Source organism: Carcharhinus amblyrhynchos, chromosome 2, assembly GCF_965287045.1.
Source record: "Carcharhinus amblyrhynchos chromosome 2, sCarAmb.v2.hapA, whole genome shotgun sequence".
Taxonomy (NCBI): domain Eukaryota; kingdom Metazoa; phylum Chordata; class Chondrichthyes; order Carcharhiniformes; family Carcharhinidae; genus Carcharhinus; species Carcharhinus amblyrhynchos.
In genome coordinates, this window is record NC_137325.1 from 91308076 (window position 1) to 91333244 (window position 25169).

At 40.3% G+C, this 25169-nt stretch overlaps 1 protein-coding gene across 2 annotated transcripts in view; it reads right to left on the reverse strand.

The window, feature by feature from the left end:
• Positions 1-25169, reverse strand: part of LOC145356485 (adenylate cyclase type 1-like) — a 242107-nt gene that overhangs the window by 17754 nt on the left and 199184 nt on the right. For both annotated transcript variants that reach the window (XM_080209223.1, XM_080209218.1), the window contains 4 exons: positions 24870-24996; positions 9454-9570; positions 5903-6049; positions 5681-5779 (listed from right to left, as the gene is read on the reverse strand). In XM_080209223.1, the coding sequence (XP_080065349.1) occupies positions 5681-5779; positions 5903-6049; positions 9454-9570; positions 24870-24996 (490 nt within the window). The remainder of the gene's footprint in view (positions 1-5680; positions 5780-5902; positions 6050-9453; positions 9571-24869; positions 24997-25169) is intronic.

Sequence of the window (25169 nt, forward strand, 5' to 3'; positions counted from 1 at the left end):
AGTGTGGAGAGCATCTATTAGATTGATCTTTCAGCTTCAGTGTTATTGAGGAGATCCATCAGCAGACCTCATAGTGTTCCTGGAGATCCATCTTCTTTCTTCAGCTGGTCCATGTTCTTTCTTCAATGGAGGGTCAGTGATGTGGGGCAACTTTCAATTATGGCACCCATATATGATGGCGGGACGCATGCCTTCAAGCTCGCACATGAAGATAGATGGCCCAAAGCCCCCAGATGCGTAATTAATTGCACTGAGAATTGAAGATAAGGGCGGGACTTTCCGATCATGCTCGCCCCAAAACCAGAAAATCCCAAATGAGGTCAATGGACCTTTTCATGGTCTGCCCCTTGCTTGCTCCAATTCCTGTGGCAAGTAGAATAGAAAAATTCCCCCATGGCCTCATGGGAAACAGTCTCTATCCCCATCCTATCAGGAGACTTCATCCCAAATGGAAGAATTCTGCCGAATGTCTGGAATAAAGCAGGGGAGTTGGAGACAATCATGTATTAGAAGGAGCCAAACATTATCGCAGCTCCTAAGGCCTGGCTACAAAAAAATCAGGATTGGGAAACAATATTGCTGAATATGGCAAGTTTACTGAAGATAGAGAGGTTGGGTAACCAAATTTATTAAGATTAGCATCAGAAGTAAAAAAAAAGGTCAAAGCTAGCAGCAAGACACAAATAGAATCCATCAAATTATTGCTGAAGGAGAATAAAGGATCAATCACCCAAACTGATGTAGTCTGCAGACAATCTGATAATGGTAGAGCAAAAAAGTGCAGAAAACATTGGTGGAAAATATACTCAAATATATTTTGAATGGAAAATGTAGAATAATATGCAGGAGGGTTTTCAACTGCCGTGATATTGACTGGACAAATGATGTAGCTTAATAGGATAATAAGGAATTGGATTTCTTGCAATGTGTACAGATTCCTTTCTTACCCAATACGGGCAGCACGGTTCCACAGTATTAGCACTGCTGCCTCATAGCGCCAGGGACCCAGGTTCAATTCGCGGCTTAGGTCACTATCTGCGTGGAGTCTGCATGTTCTCCCCGTGTCTGCATGGGTTTCCTCCGGATACTCCAGTTTACTCCCACAGTCTGACAGATGTACTGGTTAGGTGCATTGGCCATGTTAAACTCTCCCTCAGTGTACCAGGACTGGCGCTGGAGTGTGGTGACTAGGGGATTTTCATAGTAACTTCATTGCAGTGTTAACATAAGCCTACTTGTGACACTAATAAACTTTATACTATGTCAAAAATCTAACAAGAGAAGATTTGCTATAGGATCTAATAATAGGGAATAAACCAGAGCAAATAAGAAAATAACTTATCTCTACATTTGTTTACCCCCCAAAGTCTGTGAATGCTGCATAAATAAAAATGTTAAGGCTGTGTAGAGTTTGCACATTCTCCCCATGTCCTGGTGCTCCAGCTTCCTCTCACAGTCAAAAGATGTGAGGGTCAGGTACATTGGCTATGCTAAATTGCCCCTTAGTGTCCTGGGATGCGTTGGTTAGAGGGATTAATGGGATAAATATGTGGAATTACAGGGATAGGGCCTGGATGGGATTATTGTCAGTGTAGACTCGATGGGCCCAGTGGCCTCCTTCTGCACTGCAGGGTTTCTATTCTATTACAATCAGAATGTTTTGTATTAGGCAATGGTAAAAAGGGACAAGCATCAAAGGGAGATGCATGAAATTGAGGGGTAAAAATTTTGTTGAATGGTCAAACAGGCTTGAGGGAATGAATGGCCTACTCTTGTTCTTATGTAGGAATGGAATGGTGCCACTAATGTTTCACTTTGCAGTTTGAAATACATTATTGGTGGTTAAGCCCACTCTACATATTCAAATAACAGAATTCTCATAATTTGAAATGGGACCTGGACCTCTTCACTTCAATGGGTTTAGGGTCAACTCCATCACTCATCTTTCAGCATAGCACACTTACAGTAATTGTTAAAATGAATAACTTAATTTTTCATCATCAGTAATATATGTGACATGGATACCAAGGGTGGCACGGTGGCACAGTGGCTTGTACTGCTGCCTCACAAGGACCCGGGTTCAATTCTGGCCTTGGGTGACTGTCTGTGTGGAGTTTGCACATTCTCCCTGTGTCTACATGGGTTTCCTCTAGGAGCTTCGATCTTCTCCCACACTCAAAAGATGTGTGGATTAGGTTGATTGGCCATGCTAAATTATACCTTAGTGTCAGGGGAACAAGCAAGGTAAATACATGAGGTTACAGGGATACGGCCTGGGTGTGAAGGATCATGCTGAGAAAATTATCCCTCACAATTCATTTTTCATTCAAAAAGCAGACAGGGCATGATTCATTGTTTCCACGTTCTTTATGCAGTCAACCCACAATTTAATCTACCTTGTGTAAATACTATCTTCATTCATCAGCAGATGACACACTGCCAACCTGAAGACTGATTAAATCTAAATAAAATCCCCACTTAACAAACAAAAAGAATGTATCACAAATAAATGCAGCAAATTTCAAGGAGTGATTTGGAAACTGTAATCAAATCTTGGGGTCCAGATGATGGCTGTTGGATTTTGTAATTTTTAAAAATCACTAATGGTTTTTGACATCTCCAACCCTTGATTGAGTTAATGTTTGGTAATCATTTCCAGATGTTCAATATCCTAAACATAAAGGGGAAATTGTACCTGGAAGCAATTTGATACAGATAAGAAACTCAGTAATTCGTTTGAATTATGAATGGATATATCTAGATTACTTTGGGTAGATGTCATATAATTCAAAAGGAACATACTGCTATATTGGTATTGCATTCAAGGTACTAATTAAGACTGATGTGAAGCATTCATTATTTTTTCAATATTGAATGAATGATGGGGTGAGTTTCCACTTTGGGAACAATAGGTGCAAATTGTGCTCAGACTCTCAATGGTCTTTTTCCCCAGTTTTCCACTCAATCCCATTCTCATATCACCCAATGTAAAATTTGCCAGTGTAATCAAGAAGCTGCTCGAATACATTTAAAAAATTAGAAGTATTATTTGATATATTTAAGACTGGCAATTTGTTGTAGTTTAATAATGCAACCAAAAATTAATTTATCATAGAAAATAGGTAATTTTAATTAGAGTTCACCACCTATGCATAGCCCAATTTCAAAAAACCTGAAAATAATTTAGAAATGATTCATTTCTTTTAAGATTTAATCCATGATAAAAGCAATTGAATAATTATTTGAGAGATCACATGGAACAAAAAATGTTGGAATATAATGACATTTGTGACACTTGCATAATATAAACTATTGAATATTATCTTGTTGAACTGACCATTTTTTGTTGATACCTAAGTTTTCAGATTGGTTAATTTAGTCTGTAATTATCACTTGGTGTGATATTCTCTTACTTCTTCCAGTTCTGAGTCACTAATGTCATGTTGGAACTAGCTATAGCTTGCTATAAATCGCTATATAATAGAGAATGGCCAAGTTACTAACATTACAGGGAATAATTGCACCCAATTTTAGTAAATGGAGTTGCCTGCTTTGATTTGGTTTATTATTGTCACGTATATTGGGATACAGTGAAAAGTATTGTTTTTTGTGCACTATACAGACAATGCATACAGTTCATTGTGTGCATAGGGGAGAAGAAAAGGAGAGGGTGCAGAAAATAATGTTGCAGTTTCAGACAAGATGTAGAGAAAGATCAGCTTAATATATGATAGGTCAATTCAAAAGTCTGATGGCAACAGGGAAGAAGCTGTTCTTGTGTTAGCTGGTACATGCTCTCAGACTTTTGTATCTTTTTCCCGACAGAAGGTGGTGGAAAAGAGTATGTCCAGGATGCTTGGGGTCCTTGATTATACTGGCTGCTTTTCTGAGGCAGCGGAAAGTATAGACGGAGTCAATGGCTGAGAGGCTGGTTTGTGTGATGGACTGAACTACATTCACAAACCTTTGTAGTTTCTTGTGGTTTTGGTCAGAACAGGAGCCATATCAAGCAGTGATACATGCAGAAAGGATGCTGTCTATGGTTATCTGTAAAAATTGATGAGCGTTGTAGTGGAGATGCCAAATTTCCTTCGCCTCCTAAGAAAGTCGAGGCATTGGTGAGCTTTCTTAACTATAGAATCAGCATGGAGGAACCAGGACAGATTATTGGCAATTTGGACACCTAGAAACTTGAAACTCTCGATCATCTCCATTTCATTATTGTTGATGTAGACAGAGGCATGTCATCGACGTTTCCTGAAGTCAATGACTATCTCCTTGTAGCATTTCAATTCAGTTTTTAATTCCTTTTTTATATAAGGTTGTTGAGCTGTTATGGAGGAAAATTCTTCCTTCTTAATGTGAGGAAGAAGCAAGATACTGGCTATTTGAATTAAAAGCAGAGAATGGCAGAAATGCTCAGACAACATCTGGTGAGATGTTTCCAGCGTGGAAACTTTCCTCCAAACATAATGACATTACCGATTAATAGCATTTAAAAAGTGCAAGGGACGCAAAGGGGGCAAGGTGGGGAGAATAGAATGACCCGTCAAGTCACTTTCTTAGGTGGAAATGACGATGGTTAAATGGACACTAATGGGAGCAAATAATTCCTGCCACTCTACAGCTTAGAACTTCACAGGTTAGTCTATTTCATTTTTCCTATGTGTCTGCTCACTGCATCTTTTCTCTATTGCTTTACAAATATAGTTCATTTGTTATATCTTCCAGTTGAGAAAAAAATCCAGCTTTTGAAATATCAGCTTTTGTTCACTCGATGGATGTTGTCTTTCTCATGAATCTTTCCTGTATTTTTTTGTTTCTGTCTCCCTTTGTAGTATAAAGAATTGTAGAATTTTTGATTCTACAAGAAGAGATAACCAATACTAATGCATCTGTATGGTGTCACATTTTGAATGGTACTGCTATCAATGCTCTACACATATGCAAGTGTTACTTTCAAACCTTGTAATAATCTTTTCACACCACAAAACAATGAAATGCAGTCCCAAGTAGGATGCTATTTGCAGGATAATAAAATGAATGCAAACTCGTTCAAAGCAGAGAAAGCTGAGACCAAAATGATATTGAAATTCAACAATAAACCTTTCATTGAAGGGGTGCATCTACAACACTTCTAGTATTATTCATCGATGTAAGTTAATTCTGCTATGAACATGACAGAACTTCAACTGGTATTACTGCAATGATAAAGTCCATCGTTATAAAGGAAATCGAAATCCAACTTGCTGTGTCACAACATTGAGAAACTGGATTCAGGTTGGTTTGTGTCCGTTCAGAAGTTTTCAATGTTGCTCCCAGGTATTCTTGGTTTCATCCTTGTATTTGTAGAATATGAGATGCAACTTTTTGACTTTTTCTCTTGCATGTGTTTGGAAATCATAAGCAGTGCTCGCCAGTCCCATCCGTGGCAAGGGGGACTGAAAACTTGTCATTCCAGCCAAAACTTCATTCACTCTCAGTGGCACCAGAAAATCTGAGCCATGAACATAGAATTTCGGCTAATGGGTAGAACTTCATTGCCCCATTATGGTAGGAGTGGGGTCGTAAAATACAGCAAACTGTTTAAAGGTCCATTGACTTTGGCGGGTCCAGGAAATCCTGCCAGCATTAAATTCCAGGACAATTAACAGGAAAACTTAAAAACCCAATTTCTTACCTTTGTTCCAGTTGTGGGTACAAGTCCAACTGCTCCCATATAAGTGCTGCCAATTGTTTTGATTTTCTCTATATCCTTATAGCATTCCTTGTCCATTAGCTTTTAGACCAAAAGAAAGATGTAAACATATTTACGTGAACAATAAAATATTAGCATTTTTCATGCATTTTATAAATCAAGGCTTTCATTATACACAAAGGATTGATATAGAATTAAACATACCTCATCAAAGTCAGCTATTATTTCATTCAAGAGACGCAAACATTCAACTCCCATGTTATTACCATCTAGCTCAATATAAAAGTCATTAAAATTTGGAATTGAGGCAAACATCACGCCCACTTGTGAATATGACTGGTAATAGAGATCCTGCAATGAACAACACATGGAGATTAAGTGTAATACTGGAACAAACATATAGTTGAAAAGGAGAGTGTCACAATCATGTCCCCTCCTCAACATAGAATAAGGGAAGAGTAAATTATGATTACCACAGAGAGGAAATTTGTTCGACAGTCTTAAGTGTTCATTGAAGAGCTCTGCTATGTAAAATTCCTGCCCTCATACTCTTTTCTGTATCGCTGTGGACAACTGAATATGTTCTCTTTCTACTTTGATTAACTAAAAAGTACACTATATTACTGTAGAAAGGTGATCCTGTTCAAGTCATTCCTTCTCTCACCATCAGATAACTTGTCAAGATAGAGAGAGACAAGGAGAGAAAGTTGACGGGAGCATTGTAGTTACTGCTTTGCTCCACCAGAGGTATTCAGAGTTACACTAATTCTTCAGATATCAACAGGAAATATTAAATGCTCATGCATTTGTACTGTAATAGTGCTGGTCTGTGCTCACCAAAGCATTAACTACTCCTAGTGTACTATGGAAGAATGCAAATGTAACAACCCCATTCAATGAAAAGAAAGAATAAAGCTGGTAAATACAGGCCAGTCAGTAGGAAGACAATTTTCAGAGATAATTTGCAACAAAATTTATTGTCTCTTGAAATCTATGAGTTTAATAAATGAGAGCTAGATAGATTTGTTAAATCATAGAATCCCTACAGTACAGGAGGCCATTCGCTCCATCGAGTGTTTGCCTACCATAATCCCGCCCAGGCCCTATTTCCGTAACCCCACACATTTAACCCGCTAATCCCCCTGTCAATTTTACTTGGCCACTCAACCTAACCTGCACAACTTTGGACTGTGGGACGAAACCGGAGCACCCGGAGGAAATCCATGCAGACACGGGGAGAAAGTACAAACTCTACACAGACTGTGAACTGAGGCCGGAAATGAACCTGGATCCTGGCACTGTGAGGCAGCAGTGCTAACCACTGTGCCACTGTGCCACCCAGGCAAATAACGTACCAATTAGTAGCAGAAATAGACCGAAGAGTTCACCCAGTCTACTCCAGCACTCAATATGAACGCGGATGATCTTTGGCTTCAACTCCATTTTCCTACCTGCTCCCAAGTCCATGATTACCTGAAAGACTGGAAATCTGCCAACAGCCGTGAACATATTCAATGATGGAGCATTCATAACCCTCTGGGGTCAGGCAATTATAAAGATTCACAACCCTTTCTGTGAAGGAATTTCTCCTCATCTCTTCTCTAAATGAATCATAGAATCATAGAATCCCTACAGTGCAGAAGCAGGCCAGTCGGCCCATTGAGTCTGCACTGACCACAATCCCACCCAGACTCTATCCCCATAGCCCCATGCATTTACCCTAATGAGTACCCCTGAAACTAAGGGGCAATTTAGCACGGCCAATCTCCCTAACTCGCACATCTTTGGACTGTGGGAGGAAACCCACGCATATACGGGGAGAATGTGCAACTCCACACAGATGATGACCTAAACCAGGAATCGAACCCGGGTCCCTGGCACTGAGAGGCAGCAATGCTAACCACTATGCTGCCCCTTTATCCTAAATTGCTGCCCCTGTTTAGATTCTCCAGTCAGGAAAAAAAAACCCTCTCAATGCCCACCATCAGAATCTTGAAAGTATCAATGAGATCACCTTTTACTCTTAAAAATCCCAGAGAATACAAACCCAGTTTACCCAGCCTTTTATAGGGCAGCCCTTTCATCTCAGGGGTCAATCAGGTGAATATTTGCAATAGAGGTTCCAATGTAAGTATATCCTTCCTTAAATGTGGAGGCAAAGGGTAGCTGTGCTTGCCTCAAGACTGGAAAATCCCACCCAAATTCAACAGACTTTTGCATGGTTCACGTCCCAGCTGCTATGATTCCCGTGGTGGGAGGGATGGGAAAATCCCACCCAGAACTCACACAATATTCCAGGTGTGGTCTCACCAAAGCTCTGTGTAATTGAAGCAAGACTTCTTTATTCTTGTACCTCAGAAAGGCCAAAATGCCATTTCCCTTCCTATTTGGTTGCTGTACCTGAACTCTAATTTGTGTTCCTTGTCCATGTATATCTAAGTGCCATCTGAGCATCAACGTTTACAAGTTTGCTGCCTTTCAATAAAATATTCTGCTTTTCTATTCTCACCAAAGTGAATAAATTCCCACTTCTCCAAATTATTTTCTATCTATTGCCTTTTTGCCCAGTTACTAAACCTTTCGATATCTTTTTGCATCACCTCACACCTTCCCATCTAGCTTTGTATCATCAACAAAGTTAGATACATTGCTGTAACTCTTCATCTAAGTCTAAAAGATAGCTTCAGGGCTTATTTACTCTTGAAGTCCATTTGCATTGTATTAAAATGTGAAGATCATAGACATTTAGACATTTTTAATTAAAATTTTACATTTTATGACATAAATATGTCTCTCAAATGACTCGCACTAATTAATTTTTGAAACAAAGTAGTTTATTTATTATTTTTACAAGTAGGCTTACATTAACACTGTAATGAAGTTACTGTGAAAATTCCCGAGTCGCCACACTCCGACACCTGTTCGGGTAACTGAGGGAGAACTTAGCATGGCCACTGCACCTACCCAGCACATCTTTGTAACTGTGGGAGGAAACCGGACAACCCAGAGGAAACCCACACAGGCATGGGGAGAACGTGCAGACTCCGCACAAACAGAGGCCCAAGCTAGGAACTGGACCCGGGTCCCTGGCGCTGTGAGGCAGCAGTGCTAACCGCTAACAAGTTGACTGCAGCCAAGTGACTAATGTAGTTGCTTATTCAGGTGTCAGCCAAAATTCATCATATCAAGGCTGCAACTGGGTTCTCTAGCTGTTACTCCAGGGACTGCAAAAAATTGCAGGTTATCAAAAAGCATGAAGATTTTGTGTAAGAACTGGTAAAGCTAATAACATGATTCTAAACTTCAGTTCTCTGCATAATCTCTAAAATTAACCAACAACTTCTTAGAAGTCAGTCCTCCTGACAATGATTCAGAATTAACAAAAAAATTTTACATTATGTTTTAATAAACTTTCTCCCGTTCTCCAATACATTCAGTGGTGTAATGCAAAACAAAATAGATTCTGAGTCGTTCCTTTCTCCAGCTGAATATACTATGGCAAAGATACTTACATTGCTTTTTACATGTAGTGAATAACATTTAAAAAGCAATTCAAAATAAGGAATAACCTCTACAACAGTAGCAGGATCCGCAGCCAAATAGAGCAGTACCATGATTCAGTTACATAAAACATAATGCCCGAGTTGTTAACATTCTGTAGCTGTTATGCTTAGTGACTTGAAATATTGTTCTATGAAATTTCAATAATTTATTTGTTGAAGTGAAAAAGGTTTTAATAATAAGGTTTCTCTCACCATATTTCGTGGATTGGACAACAAAAAATGTTGTGCAACATGTGCTGGAAGTAAATTGAAGAGAATCCGTTTGTTGTCAAGCTTCACTCGTTCCATATCATCTCTCTCTTCTTCAGCCTGAAAGAGAAAATACACAAAACGTGTTGACAGCTGTGCTGAATTACGACAAAGTGTTCATAATTGCCAGTGAAGCAAATACTGCATCTCAAATTGTGAAGAAATATGGTTCTATACCTTATTAAACTACTTGTTTAATGGGTTGCATGGGTTCTTTGGTGTGGTGAGAAATTTCCTGTGTTTACAATGGTCAGGAATTTACTCTGCGCTTAATTTTTGCAGAATCCCTTTTGTGCACATAACGAAGAGTTTATGCTGAACTTCCACATAGATCATAGTAGTGGAGCCCTGAGGAAATTACTGACTGCTGTGCTATTATCATGATGTAATTCCTCAGGCTTGTTTACTGGACAGAACACAAGGCACCCAATCGCTCATAAAGGAGTCGGTAAACACATAAACTTATTAAACAGTAGGAGCCTGAAAATAGTCTTGCATTGTTGTATTGTTTGGAGACATTAGAAAGAGTGTGTGTGTGTGTGTGTGTGTGTGTGTGTGTGTGTGTGTGTGTGTGTGTGTGTGTGTGTGTGTGTGTGTGTGTGTGTGTGTGTGTGTGCGCTTTGCTGAAACTGGATCAAATGACATTTTTCCCTTCAAATGATATCATGCTGATATCCCTTAAAGACAAATTATAACATTCCTCTTTCTTTTTAAAGATCTATTTCCCCTTCCAAAGAAGAACATGTTTAGTTAACACAAATTAGAACCGATGAATCTGAGAGTATCTAAAGCAGAAAGATAATCTGCTGGTACGCTCAGGTCATGTAATGGTAACCTTGTCTGGGGATTTCTTTAATTGCTCAAGTGATCTGTGGGATTGTCATTCTTGGATGTTGCTCCTGGTTGCATTTGGGATCTTGCCCAAGATGCATTTGGACTGTATGGTGGTTGAGGACCTGGAACAGACATGATTTATCCCACAGTTATGTACCTGCATATTGGTCATCTTCCCTTGTAATTTTAAAAGTTACTTTCAAGTTTCTGGAAGAGTACAATGGGTAAGGGTGTGTAAATTGGTATGCACTGGTCTGCTAAACATGAGCTCTGCCAGTGATAGAATAGTTGCTTTTAAGATGTCATTCTCAGGTGTAACATAATACGTAGATATTGCTTGGTCTATCTACATTGAGAATTAGGGATTTCACTGAAGCCATTAGATTTAAGTCAATGAGGAGAATTGTGATCAATATGCCACTTCTTATACATATCCTGAAATGGGTTAACATTATCTCTCTGGGCACACTAAATAAATTGAAAAAATAGAGTATCTAAAACAGCTTGATGTATCACGCGCTTGTTGAATAATGGGATACTTGGTAAAGTAGGCAATGAAGACAGTATTATGGACATGAACGAGGTTTGAGTAAGTTTGGACCAAGGATGGGTTGAAACTTCATGTTGAATCAATGCTGCTTTGTGCTGACTTGTCCTATGCTCATAACGTACCTCACACTTCTATATGAAGACTTCAATGTCTTGTTCATAACCAGCCAATAGACTTTCTCTCCTGCAAGCCTTCTTGTCTGATATGTGCCCATAATGTGATTGATGAAATTGTTGAAGAACATCAAATTGCAAAGATTCTGGTATGATGACCTGCCTGCCTTTAAAAATGACTCCCTGGAGATGCATAGCTTATTTCAATGTGGTCAAAATGGTCTCCTGTATTTGTGAATATGTTGCATTGAATCAAGTCATCCCTTAATGTTGGTTTTCTACAGTTTCTGTAGTGTAGAATCTTTAGCAATTTCTTCACGTAGCTGCTGTAATTTGCATTAAATACACACATATAAATTAGGGGCATAAGTAGGCCATTTGGCCCCTTGGACCTGCTCCACCATGCAATAAGATCATGGCTGATCTGACTGTGGCTTTAAATCTATATTTCACCTACCCCTGATAACCTATAACTACCTTGTTAGTCAAGAATCTTTTTACCACTGCCTTCAAAATATTCAATGAAGCTACATTCACCGTTGTCGGGAGAACAAAGTTCCGAAGATTCACAACCATCTGAGAGAAAACATTTCTTCTCAGCCCCATCTTAAAATGGGAGACCCTTAGTTTTAAACTGAGTCCCCTCGTTCTAGTCTCTCAATATCCACCCTGTCAAGTCCACTCAGGATCTTATACGTTTCAATAAGATGACTCCTCTACCTTCTAAAATCCAATGAATTACATTGGATCCAATGGTTACAAGACCAACCTGTGCAACCTTTCCTCGTAAGATAACTAACCACACCTCTTCCCACGTCTGCTCCCATCCATGATGTCAGTAGAGTGAACCTTGCCTGAACTGCTTCTATTTTCATCCTTTTTTAAATAAGATGACCAAAACTGTACAGTACTCCAGAAACAAAACAGAAAATGCTGGAAAACCTCAGCAGGTCTGATAGCATCTGTGTAGAGAGAATAGATATGGAGACGCTGGTGTTGGACTGAGAGAAACACAGTAAGAAGTCTCACAACACCAGGTTAAAGTGCAACAAGTTTATTTGGTGGCACAAGCCACTAGCTTTCAGAGCGCTGCCCCTTCCTCAGGTGAGTGGCTCACCTGAGGAAGGGGCAGCCTTCCAAAAGAGAGAATAGAGCAAGCGTTTTGAGTCTGGTTGCCTCTTCATCATACTCCAGATGTGGTCTCACCAAAGCCCTGTACATTAGCCCAGTTAGAATACTTACCTTGCTGAAATGTAATTTTGCTGTAAACTAAATATTAGTTCTTGAAATGTAAACCACTGTTTGCCTCCCATGATACCTTTTAACATTATTTTCCAATCCACTTATAGCCAATTTGCCCTTCATACCTTTGTAGTTTCCTTTGCTTGGATTTGAGACTCTAATCTCTGATTGAACTACAACACTTCCAATCTTAATGTAAAATACAATCATATTAAGTTCACTTTCTTCAAAAGGCTCCTTTACAGGATTATTAATTATCCTATTTTAATTGCACAATACTAGATCTAAAATGACCCATTGCCAAATGGTTTCTCAAAGTACTGCTCGAGAAAATCATTTTGTCTTCCACAACATTAATACTAATAAGGCTTATCAAGTCTATATGTAGATTGAAATCCGGCATGGTTACTGTATTATCCTTATGGTATAGGCCACTCATTTCATGATTTACACTGTGATTTATATTACCACTGCCGCTTAGTGGTCTTTAAGCAACTCCCATCTATGTTTTCTGTCCTTTGCTGCTTCGTCCACCCAAACTGGTTCAACCTCTTTAGAACTAAAGTGATCTCTCACTAAAGATCAAAGGAATCAGTTTAGGTGAATCTCAGATACAGCCAGTGGCAGAAAATATTGGGAGGTATTTATACATTAAATATTGTTGGGACTTACCTTCTTGTGTTTGGATGTTCTAGTGAGTATGTTGAAAATGGGGTTGCACTTGTGATGCACTGTAAGCACTGTCGACCTGTGAAATCCTTCATATTTATGTCCATTCTTGAGTAACACTTCGAGGTTATATGTTTTGGGTTTGTCCAGATCTTTTTTGGAATATTTCCAGGGGAGTGGAGGTGATCATCACCTCAACAATTCTGTCTGCAAGCTCTGTGTTTGAGAAATTAGAAAATGTACTTTTTTTTCCTGCATCTGCTGACAAATTGGTCTATGGATTCTGTAGGCAGTTGTGGAAATGGCATGAACTTTAGTCGATGACTAAGGAAATTTAACCTGATGCTGAATGGATATTCCAATGTGGTCGATAATTTTTGGGGTCCTTTAGCTCATCTTGATGATTCAGCCAATTAAGGCTTTCATTCTCAATTGCAAAACAAATTTTATGGCTTTATTTAAAAGTCATTACAAGATGTGGATGCCGCTGGTTGGCCATACCTAGTTGCCCTTGCAGAAGTGGTGGTGAGCCACCATCTTGAACTGTTATAGACCTTCTGGGATAGGTACACCCATAGTGCTGTTAGGGAAGATCTGGTTTAGACACACCAGAATCAAGAAACTCTAGCTTTGTATGCTGTTTAAATATTTAGAAGTCAAATAGTAAACCACATCTGCATCCCTATTCAAACTGGGGAATTTGGTGGACATTCTGAAAATATCCCTTCAACCTTCCAACTGCTGTAACAGTTGGGATGAATTTCAATGCAGCAGCTTGCATATGTTATTCCGAAGCTCCACCCATGAAGGTGAGTCGTGATGGGAACGCATCAAGGAGTAATGGGCCTTTTCTTTCATTTATTGTTCAGCAGCTTCTGAAGCCTCCCTTTATAATCACAAGTTTCTCTGGCTCGATTTTTATGACTTTTCTTTTGACTCTCCCTTGCTCGCTATTGATCCAGCTCACACACTGCTCACTCGTCTTTTCCAACTAAGTTAACTCAGTGTTAATCCTCTCAAATCTCCCTCCTACTGATGAAACTGACAAGCTATGCTGCAATCTCACCACAAGTCTGCTTACCAGATCTTTATCTGAACATGATCCCAGCGCTGTCTCTCCAAATCGTTTATTCAGTGTGATCAACATTCTCTGATAGTGCAACTTTGCTGCAGTGTGACTAAAATATCAGGGTCTTCTCATGCCATATAACCTGATCTAACACTGTTCATCATGTTGTATATGTTAAGGTACATTACAACACTGACCACTTGTGACTGAATAGAATTTTACCCCCATAACTCTGCATTTAATTAAAATTTATTTACCAATTACTTGGCTATTTTCTTTGATGTTCAATAATTGTCATTGACTGCCCACACACCACCACTCCCCCACCCCCCCCGCCGATGTAGCAGTTTTTGATATTGTCCTTTCTTGTCACTCTACACATCCATCTCACATCTGCATTGCATTAGAATCCAGTTCTTCTGCTCTTCTTAACAATATCCAAGTTTCTGAATGATATAACGAGGCCGTCTTGTGACTTTTTTAAAGTGATACTTTTCTACCACTTAACATTCCACTGCAGTAATTCCAATTATTTCAAGCAGAGCTAATTTGTTACTTAAATTCCATTTCTACACTTAAATCTCCTGCCACAACTGACCCCAGGTACTTGAAACTATTCACTGATTCTCTGAAACATGTTGAGGATCAACTTGCAAATCCTTTCAATATTTACCAGTGGTCGGAAGTATGAGTTGGAGTCCTGATCAGCCATATGATAGAAATAAATTAGAGCCTCTATCATCACTATCCACAGCTCCAGGCATGTAAAAGCGTATGCTGCCACATCAACTCAGATCCCCTGGGGAATCCATTAGCTGAATGTCCGGTATGATTTGTGCCAGCAACATGGGCCAGAATTTTACCAGCCTGCCCACTCGAGGCTAGTAAGATCGTGCCCGAGGCCAATGGAGAATGCCATTCTGTGAGCCTCACCTGCCCTAATGTTGGGGCAGGCATGCCAGTAAAATCATAGTCATGGTGTTTGATTCCCATGCCAGCTGGGGTGGATTTGGGACTTGCCTCCTTGTCCTACCTGTGTGGAGTTTGCACGTTCTCCCCGTTTGAGCATGGGTTTCCTCCGGGTGCTCCAGTTTCCTCCATACTCCAAAGATGAGCAGGTTAGGTTGATTGGCTATGCAAAATTGCCCCTCAGTGGTGGAGTTTTGCCTTTCAGCAGCAAACTGAAGAAGAAGACTCTATGTGGCATAACATTGAGTGCAGGCACGTATTGGTGCAAAGCTATTGGTCTTACATAGGCTGAAGTTATGTAAATATTCAGATGTGCTCCTTACAGCAGCGCTTAGATGCAACCTCACCCACATGTGAGCTGGCTCCAAGTTTGCCTTTGTTTTCATGTTTGTTGTATTTCTGATGCTAATCTCCCAACAGACCCATTAGGCAGGATTTTCCGGCCACATTCGTCCCAACCCGGAAAATCCCGGACATGGTCAATGGACCTTTGCATGGCCCCCAGCCTGCTCGTTACGATTCCCGGATAGGATGGGAAAATTCCCCCTGAATACTCTGTTGGTGTCAGCGATGTAAGTTTTCAACAGGGTAGAATTATAGAATCTGCCAAAATGCAGAAGGAGGCCATTCGGCCCATCAAGCCAGAACCAACAACAATTTCACCCAGGCCCTATCCCTGTGAGCTCACGTATTTACCCTGCTAGACCCTCTGACACTAAGGGGCAATTTAGCATAACCAATGAAGCTGACCTGCACATCTTTGGACTGTGGGAGGAAACCAGAGCACCTGGAGGAAACTGGAGTTCACACGGGGAGAACTTGCAAACTCCACACAGACAGTGACCACGGTCAGGGTCAAATCTGGGTCCTGGGCGCTGTGAGACAGCAGTGCTAACCACAGTGCCACCATGCCACCCTAATTCTGGTGCTTAAGACTGGAGTGAAGGCCTGAAGATTCCAGTGACTGTAATTATGCAGCAAGTTTAAAGGAAAGTTTAAATCTTGAATAGTTCAGGATGGATGGCTTCCCTTGTTAGCATAGCACAATAATGGCTTCCTTTTTTAGCATGGCGCAATAATGGCTTCTCTGGTTAGCATGGTGCAATAATGGCTTCTCTGGTTAGCATGGCGCAATAATGGCTTCTCTTGTTAGCATGGCGCAATAATGGCTTCCCTTGTTAGCATGGTGCAATAATGGCTTCTGTGGTTAGCATGGCGCAATAATGGCATGCACAGAGGAGCCAAACATCTCAGATAGGCTTGAGTCTTGTTGAGAGGTCAGGATTTTTGACTCCCAGCTGGAGAGCTGGTTGCAGTCGAAAGGGCAGAATGCCAGGATTATAGAGAAACGCAGGCCACAGCTCAGGGATACGGGGGCGGGAGGGTTGTTGGCATCAAGGCAAAGGCCTGTCTGATTCCTCCCTTCCCAATGCCCAATCTCTCAACAGTTAGCGCATAATCGAGAGACCCTAGTTCCTAAACCTCATGAGTGACAAATTGACTGCATAGCAACAGGCCCAACTGCAGCTGGGCTAATATTAGCAGTGGTGGAAGGAGGCACTGACATGGTCATTAATTGGCCACTTAAAGACCTCAATAGGCGTTGGGGCAGGAAGGTTATCCATTTCTTCCTGTCAAAACATTCTGAGGCAGGCGGGAAGGTGGTAAACCTAATTACATAGAGGTTTATAGCATAGAAACAGGCCCTTCAGTCCAACTTGTCTATGCCACCTTTTCTTTTAATAAACACTAAGCTAGTCCCAATTGCCCACATTTGGCCCATATCCCTCTACACCCATCTTACCCATGTAACCATCTAAATGCTTTTTAAAAGACAAAACTGTACTTGCCTCTTTTTCATGAACTCAAAACCCTCTGTGTGAACAAAATGCCCCTCTGGACCCTTTTGTGTCTCTCCCCTCTCACCTTAAACTTATGGCCCCTAGTTTTAGACTCCCCTACCTTTGGGAAAAGATATTGACCTTATCTATGACCCTCATTATTTTATAGGCCTCTATAAGATCATCCTAAGTTTCCTACGCCCCAGGGGAAAAAGTCCCAGTCTATCTAACCTCTCCTTATAACTCAAACCACCAAGTGCCAGTAGCATTCTAGTAAATCTTTTCTGCACTCTTTCTAGTTTATGCCCCTTCCACCTTCAAGCTCACCATGAGCAAGAGCAAAAGGTGCTGCCACAGGTTCACATAAGTATCAGCAACCCCTTATCTGCTAGTAGCTTCCTTGAGCAGAACAATTTCTATGTCTATTAGTAGATGCACTTATTGACCACTCTTGTTCCTTAAGTACTCTTGCTTAGTTTCTGTTGAAACCACCATCAATTATTCCAACTGAGCAATCCAGCTCACTGTTGCTTTTAAGATTACCATCCACTCCTGAATACCTATGCTTTTGCTTAATAATTATTGGACAAATAAGTTTATTTGCAGACCTAAAATGAGTTTTTCAAAGAACTGCATTATTGACTAATTGCTTTTTGTCTTGTTTTTAAGCATCAGATGTGTGTGGGTGTGCATTCCAAATGCTTTTTCCCATTGCAACCTGGTGGTATTTAATACACACAGGAGAGCAATAGGAAACAAAAAACTAACCTCCCTCTAATAGATTTATTGAGCAATTTAAAGCTTCTCGAAATGAAAATGTTGATTCATTGGTGATTTCTGAATTTAAAAACAGCACCTCCGACTGCTGAAAAAATCTACAATGTTTTTGAATATAGAAATGTCTAATTGACGATTATATTAAACTTGCAAAGCACAAGAGTTTAGCTGAAAATGAAAACAAAACCACACTGCAAATACTGAAGATGCAGAATTGTTAGAAGAAACTACTTTTGATGCCCGAGTCTTTCTGCAAATAACCTAAACCAGAAATTTCACTAATGTTTTTATTCTTTCAAAGGATGTGGACGTCACTGACTAAGCCAGCATTTATTTCCCATTCTGAATAGCTCTTCAAAAGGTAGCATTGAGCCATCTTCTTGATTTGCTACATTCCATGAGGTATTGGCACACTCATTGTGCTGTTAGGGAAGGAGTTCCAGGATTTTGACCCAGTGATAGTGATATAGACTCAGTCAGGATGGTGTATGGCTTGGAGGGGATATTTCCATTGATGGTATTCCCATGTATCTGCTGCCCTTATCCTTCAAGATTGTAGAAGTTGAGAGTTTGGAAGATGATGTTGAGGGGCCCTCGATGAGTTGTTGCAGTGCATCTTGTAGATGGTACACACTATTGCCATTGTGCATCAGTAGTGGAGGGATTGAGTGTTGAAGATAATGGATGAAATGCCAATCAACCAGGCTGCTTTGTCTTGGATTGTTTCGAGCTTTTTTGGACATTGATAAAGCTGCACTTATCCAGGCAAGTGGAGAATATTCCACCATTCTTGACTTCTGCCTTTTTGATAGTGGACAGGTCTGGGGGAGACAGAGCGTAAGTTACTCACCATAAAATTCTTAGCTTTTAACCTGCTCTTGTAGCCACAGTATTTATATAGCTAGTCCAGTTAAGTTTCTGGTCAATGGTAATCCCCAGGATGTTGATAGTGAGGGGCTTCAGCAATGAAAATGTCCACTACTTTGGATTATCAGACTCATTTAAATGCTGCCTTGACATCACTCTCACCTCACCTCTTTTGTCCATATTTGAACTAAGGTTATAAAAAGGTCAGGAATTGAGTGATCCTGGTGAAACCCAAACTGAGTGTCAGTGAGCAGGTTATTGCTAAGTAAATGCCACTTAATATCACTGTTGTTGCCTCCTTCCATCACTTTACTGATGATTAGAAACAGGCTGTATGGGCAACAATTGACCAAGTTGGATATGTTTGGCATTTTGTGGACAGAATATGCCTGCGCAATTTTCCACATTGCCGGGTAAATGCCAATGTCGTAGCTAAACTGGATTATTAATTTATTGGCTCAGGACACAGCTAGTTCTGGAGCATGTCTTCAGTATTATTGCCAGAAGTTTGTCAGGGCTCATTGCCTTTGCAGTATCCAGTGCCTTCAGCTGTGTTACACTGAGTAAATCAAATTGGCTAAAGATTGGCAGTTGTCAGACTGGGGAGGAGGTCAAGATTGATCATCCACTTGGCACTTCGGGCTGAAGTTAGTTACAAATTCTTCAGCCTTCTCTTTTGCCCTGATGTGTTGGGCTCCTTCATTATTGACGATAGGGATAGTTGTGGAGGTTCCTCCTCCAGTTAGCTGTCTTATTGTCCACCCCCATTTATAACTCAATGTAGCAGGACTGGCAAGATGAGGTCTGATCCATTGGTTATGGGATTGATTAGTTCTGTCTAATATATGTTGCTTCTGCTCTTTGGCATGTGTTGTAGCTTCATCGGGGTGACACCTCATTTCACCTAAAGCTGAAAACTTCACATTTTCCCACATTATACTTTTTCTGCCAAATTGTTGCCTAATCACTTAAGAAATCTATTTCCGATTACAGACATGTTACGTTCTCCTCAATTTCTCGTCTATCTTTGCTTTATCAGCAGATTTGGCACTGTACATTCAGTTCTACATCCAATTCAATACTGTAGATTGTAAATAACTGATTGCTGTGAAACCCTAGTTATATTTGTCAGCACGAAAATGGCCCATTTATCCCGACTCTCTGTTTCTTGTTCAGTGGCCAATCCTCTATCTATTCCAATATATTCTCCTCAATACCATGAGCCTTTATCTTGTGTAGTGACATTTTATGTGCCATCTTACAGAATGCCTACTGGAGTTCAATAGATTCCAAACCTAATATAGCTCCCCTTTGTTCACCAAGCTTGTTACATCCTCAAACAACTCCAATAAACTTGTCAAACTTTGATATGAGCCTTTCTTTCCAATCAGTTATGTCATTAATAAAAACAGTTAATGGTTGGTAGTGCCAACACAGATCCTTGCCTTTAGTCCCATCCTACCAATTAGTGTACTAGCTCATTATACCGTCTCTCCTGCCACTCAGCCAACCAGATCAAATATTTTGCCTTCAATTCCATTGCATTGAATTTAGCTGACAGTCTCCCTGTGAAAGACAGTGTCAAACTTATACTGTGTAGACATTCCAGTGCCACCATTTTAGGCATTTCTTGAAAAAAAAACAATGAATTGGAAACTCGAGACAAAGAAAACTCTTCTCAAAACTAGCACAATTCTGGGTGCAATTTTCACCTGGATTTTTGCCTGAAGCAGAAATTTGACATCTCTAACTGTTTACTAATAACATAGTAAAAATCTTTATATCCTTGGTGCATACTTTGTCTGGGTATTTTGATTCATAACAAGTATCACCACCTAAAGATTACAAGGCAACACTGTACTGTGGGATGAATATGACAGTACAGTGCTTTTGCATAATGAATATCCATAGCACTGATATTACAGTACTTTAAAAATACATCAGATGTTTAATATATGGTGTATGTTTTATAGACTATTTATCAAATGCATAAAGATTTCTGCATTATAAATCTAAAACAAATTTATACACATATATGGACAGAAGATTGTTAAACAATAAAAATGTGTTAAGTGCTGTGCATCAAGAGGGCTTTTTTCTAAAATCTCCTCTCTAGCCAGGTGTACAAATGCCCTGCATCATATATCATTCATTTAAACACCTTTTGCACTTAACCCATCCTTCCTCAATATGCCAAATACTGCAAATGCTTAATAATGATTACTGTTCACAACAAGGAACCTCCTCTCTGGCTTGCTATGTTTGCATTACCAATATGTGTTTCTTTCCCACGGCTTCAGCCAAAACTCCGTGCTATTATATTCACTCCCACTCAATACTAACAAAACAAGATGAAAACATATAAATAAATCACTTGATAAAGATAATATTCAAGCACTTGCTGAATGTGCAGAATAACATTTCATTAAAATGAAACTGCATGCAGTTCTTTTACATTCTGGTAAGTAACTTGATTTCAGTTTACGATGTGCTCTCATTTGTCTTCCAGTGTGCCACTTCAAGTTAAGCCTTTTTATTCCTCTCTCAGATTAGAAACTAATTTTAGTCAAACTACAGGGAATTTATCACACTCTTTTGAAAAATGAGGATGCCTTGTTTACTAATTTCCATTTTATTCTGAATTAAGACTACACAATGGTTTTATATTCTAAAGGAAAGACTGACATCAATGGTTACTTCATTAGCCTCCTACCAGCTAGGAGATGGGGAGGGAAAACAGAGGAGTATGTTAATTCAAGAGATATAATAGGCAGTGCAAAACATTCTCAATGGCGCCTATAATTAAAAAAGATCAAAGTTATTATTTGGGAGGTGGCAATTCTCACAGCCCACTGTGCTGATAAGCAGAGGTCGTGTAGTGGGTTCCCCGCTGGGTACCACAGCTTCCGTGCATCTCTGGCCATTGGATTTCCAGCATTGTAGCTCTGCATCAGAAATATGCACGGAGCTGATTAAAATATTTAAATTCTAATTTGAATCTAATTAGCAGGCCCAGTACTGAAGTATCTGGGCCTTGGCATTGCCCAAGAAACAAACTGGCAATGCCCAGGGGGCACCTTGGCACTGCCCACTAGGCATTGGGCAGTGCCAAGCAGATGGGGCCAGAGGGTTAGGGCCTATAGGGAGCAGGGTCCGATGGGGGTGGGGGTTTCTGCGGCAACTCTGCTTTTTGGATCAGTGACAGGAAAAGGGAAGGGCTGATCAGGGATGGTCATAGTGGTCGACTTGCCAGGAGGGCTGGGGCTGAGGCAGGGGAGGATTCAGATCAGGACTGCAGAGGAGTGAAGGGGGGTCAGAACAACCTGGGGGTGGGTGGGGGGCTGGATGGCAGGGTAAGATCAGGGCTGGCCCAGACATATCTAAGAGGCCAGTGATCGGGCTGTGAGGATTGGTGGGCAAGCAATGGGGGTTGCTGTGCTCATGGTGTGGAGATGCCGGCGTTGGACTGGGGTAAACACAGTAAGAAGTCTATGCACTATGCTGCCACTCTCTCCAGCAGGAATAGGCACCACCATTGATTTCTAATGAGATTCATGCTAGTGCACTTTGCAGTGCACAAAGTGTGAGAGATTCATTTTGGAAGTCCCACTGAAAAAAACAGTGGGATAGCCTCCCATTTTTATGCAAATTCAGCTTTGAGAATTTTTTGGGGAGAATTCCATCCTATGATGATTTTTCTCTATTTTATGTAACAGGCTATGGAGTTGTGAAACATGTTCTTTCTGTTGAGCAGCATTAATACTCGCCAGTGGTAAACTTGATACTTTCTAGTTTGCCACAGTGTGGACAGAATTCTCTCATGCACCCAGTGACTGGCTCAATAGCTAGGTGGGAGTGGGGGAGCAGCATACAATGGGAAGCACACAAATCAGTGTGTATTTCCCATGGTATCATCCCCAGTTTCTGCCACAGCAGATCGTGAAACCCCCTGGAGACCAGCATTAAACTGATTTGCATCCCTCTAATGGGATGCAGATGAAGACCCGACCACCTGTGCCCGATTCTCCATGATGCCAGCGGGAAAGCATACAAGCTCAGAACACATCTGCAGATGTCAGGACTCAGCTGAATAATGCCCAGGCCTGCATCCAGAGTTTTGGATGGAGGCTGCAGGTAAACCTGGACCCTGGAATACCACAGCAGTGGCTGTGAGGAGCATCTATATGTGGATCTTCCAGATTCAGTGTCCTGGAAGAAGCCCATCTTCCCACCTCAGAGATCCATCTTCATTTTCAGGAGGTCCATCTTCTCTCTTCAGTAGTGGGTCAGTGATGTTATGTGCCTTATGAATATTGCGCCTGGACACAATGGCGGTCTACCCACTATCAGGCCTTCCCCGCCACGGAAAATGGCACTATACGCTTGGTTGCATAATTGATGAGGTCAGGACCAGAAGGTATGGCATGTTTTCTCACTGGCCTTCTCAGCACAAAACACTCTATATTCCTGCCCAACCACAGGATATAGTGCCAGATCGATGAATTCTTTCCTGTAATTCAGTATGTTCCCCGTTTATGATTTTTAAAATGATCATCCCTCCATTTTACAAATCAGATATAACACAGTGCAGCATGGACCCTTAAACTAACCTTTGAGACCATCAATAGAATTTCTGCCACCCATCCAACCGTGCTTTTGATTTCTGAGTGAGACCATCAAACAAGAATTGACAGGGGGCATGCAATTCTGAGGACATAACTATACCAGAACCATTGAAACTTTAAAACTTTGCACCTTAACAACTAATAGGGATTGGAGACTCTTGTGCCATTTACGCAGATGGAATGTGCAACCAAATCTCAAGAATAAGGATGCCTGTGCCTGAAGCTACCACACCACTCATTTTCCTGTTTTCAACAATATGAATCTATACAAATGCTACAATTCATGCATAAATTGCTCATCTGTTTAACCACACAATAGAACCAGTTGGAGCCTGAAATGTTTTTGACACGTTGTGAAAGCAGCATCGATGGCAGAGTATCAGTGTTGTGATGAACATTTAGAAAGACTGAGCTAACTATCAGCTAGATGGCATAGACTTCCAAAGAAGGGAACAGGCCTTTAGAAGGAGGTAGAAAATACCTTAAAATATTCATGGGGATAACCTGCAGACATAATTGGATAAAATGCAGCAAAGGGGAAAGGGAAACAGAGATGTATGCCCAACATTGAAAACTTTAGAAAGTCACGTGGAGCAAAATGGCAACAGCACCACTTGCAATTTCTGACTGAATGGCCTTATTTCACTCTAAGAAAACTGGATATATTCCCCAGGTTCCTTGATGAATAAATTGTTGGTAGGTACCCTGACTGTTACTGCACAGATCCCTAGTGACTGCTTGAAATGACCCTGTGCGGTCATCATTTTTCCAGCCACAGGCAGAGCTGTCAGGCACATAATCTTGCAGTAATTGGCACAGGTTTCCTATTGCTCCTTTGGCAGAGCACATTTTTTCTACGTAGCGATCCATTCTGAGATCTTCAAAGAATCAAAGTGACCTATCAATTTCTGAGTGGTATGACTGGATGTACAGGTTGGGTGGAAGGTGTGGGGCGATGCTGTAATAGCTTGTAGGGCACTACCTCCTGAAAATCTTTCTTAATCTTCTTTACTCCATCCTGGATTACTCCTCTCTGGAAAACAGGGTCAATAACTAAGTAGAAATATTTAGTCATATGGATGGCATTTTAAAATTGTAACTTAAATGCCTAAAAGATGTTATGCATATTAATTGGGAATTATACAGATATATAGAAAGCAATTCCTATTTTTTTCTTTCAATTCATCAAACATTCTGGGGTTAGCATGGCTCATATCAAGCATTTCCCTCCTCTATAAACTTTTGAAACCTTAATGGGTTATCCAAAAATATGACAGAAAATTCTGGTTGCAAATCCCAGTTCTAACTTCCCCACATCAAATTTATTTAATGTTAGCCTCAATGCAAAACTTGCCATGCATCACTCATTGACCAATTCCACTTATTAACAAAGACCTCATAGGTAAGAGCTGGATGCATCTCATTGCATTATATCTTCAGTCCAATTTATTCACCATTACCAACAAGACATCACCCTTCAGGGATGTTGAAACTTTAACTGACCATGTTGCTCCTATAAAATTGTTGGAATGAAAATGATATTAAACACGTGTATGAAAAGCATCCAAGGAAGAAGTAAGACTACTGATTTCTGGATAGTAAGAGAAACATCAATGCAAAATTAGCCAAAATATTCTGTTTTTGCTGCTTTTTGATTTTGATGCAGCTGAATACTTTGTTTATCTTTCTATTTCACATTTCTAGTGTATAACATTGTTCTCTTCATGAATAAATCTAATTTCTTTCTCCCACATTGTGTTTGGTCTCATCCAAAAGCACGTACCTTTTTTATGAGAAGCTTACCTGTACTGCCCAGAGGTAGTCTAATCGTAACTTTAGGTCCAATTGTCTGGAGTGTAGACCAAGTGCACAAGAGAAAAGTAGGATTGCCAAGATAGATTCATATCCCCGTATATAAAATGAGCCACGTCTTCAGAAATGAACAGAACAATAAAGATACATTTATTAAAACCATTCAATATTATCTCTTCACCAAGTAATACATGCAAGAGTCACTGTAGTTAGAAATAATGAACTAAGTATCCGTGGTTAGAACAAATCAAAGTGCTCTTTTTGCTAACTACTTACCTGTAAAATATACAA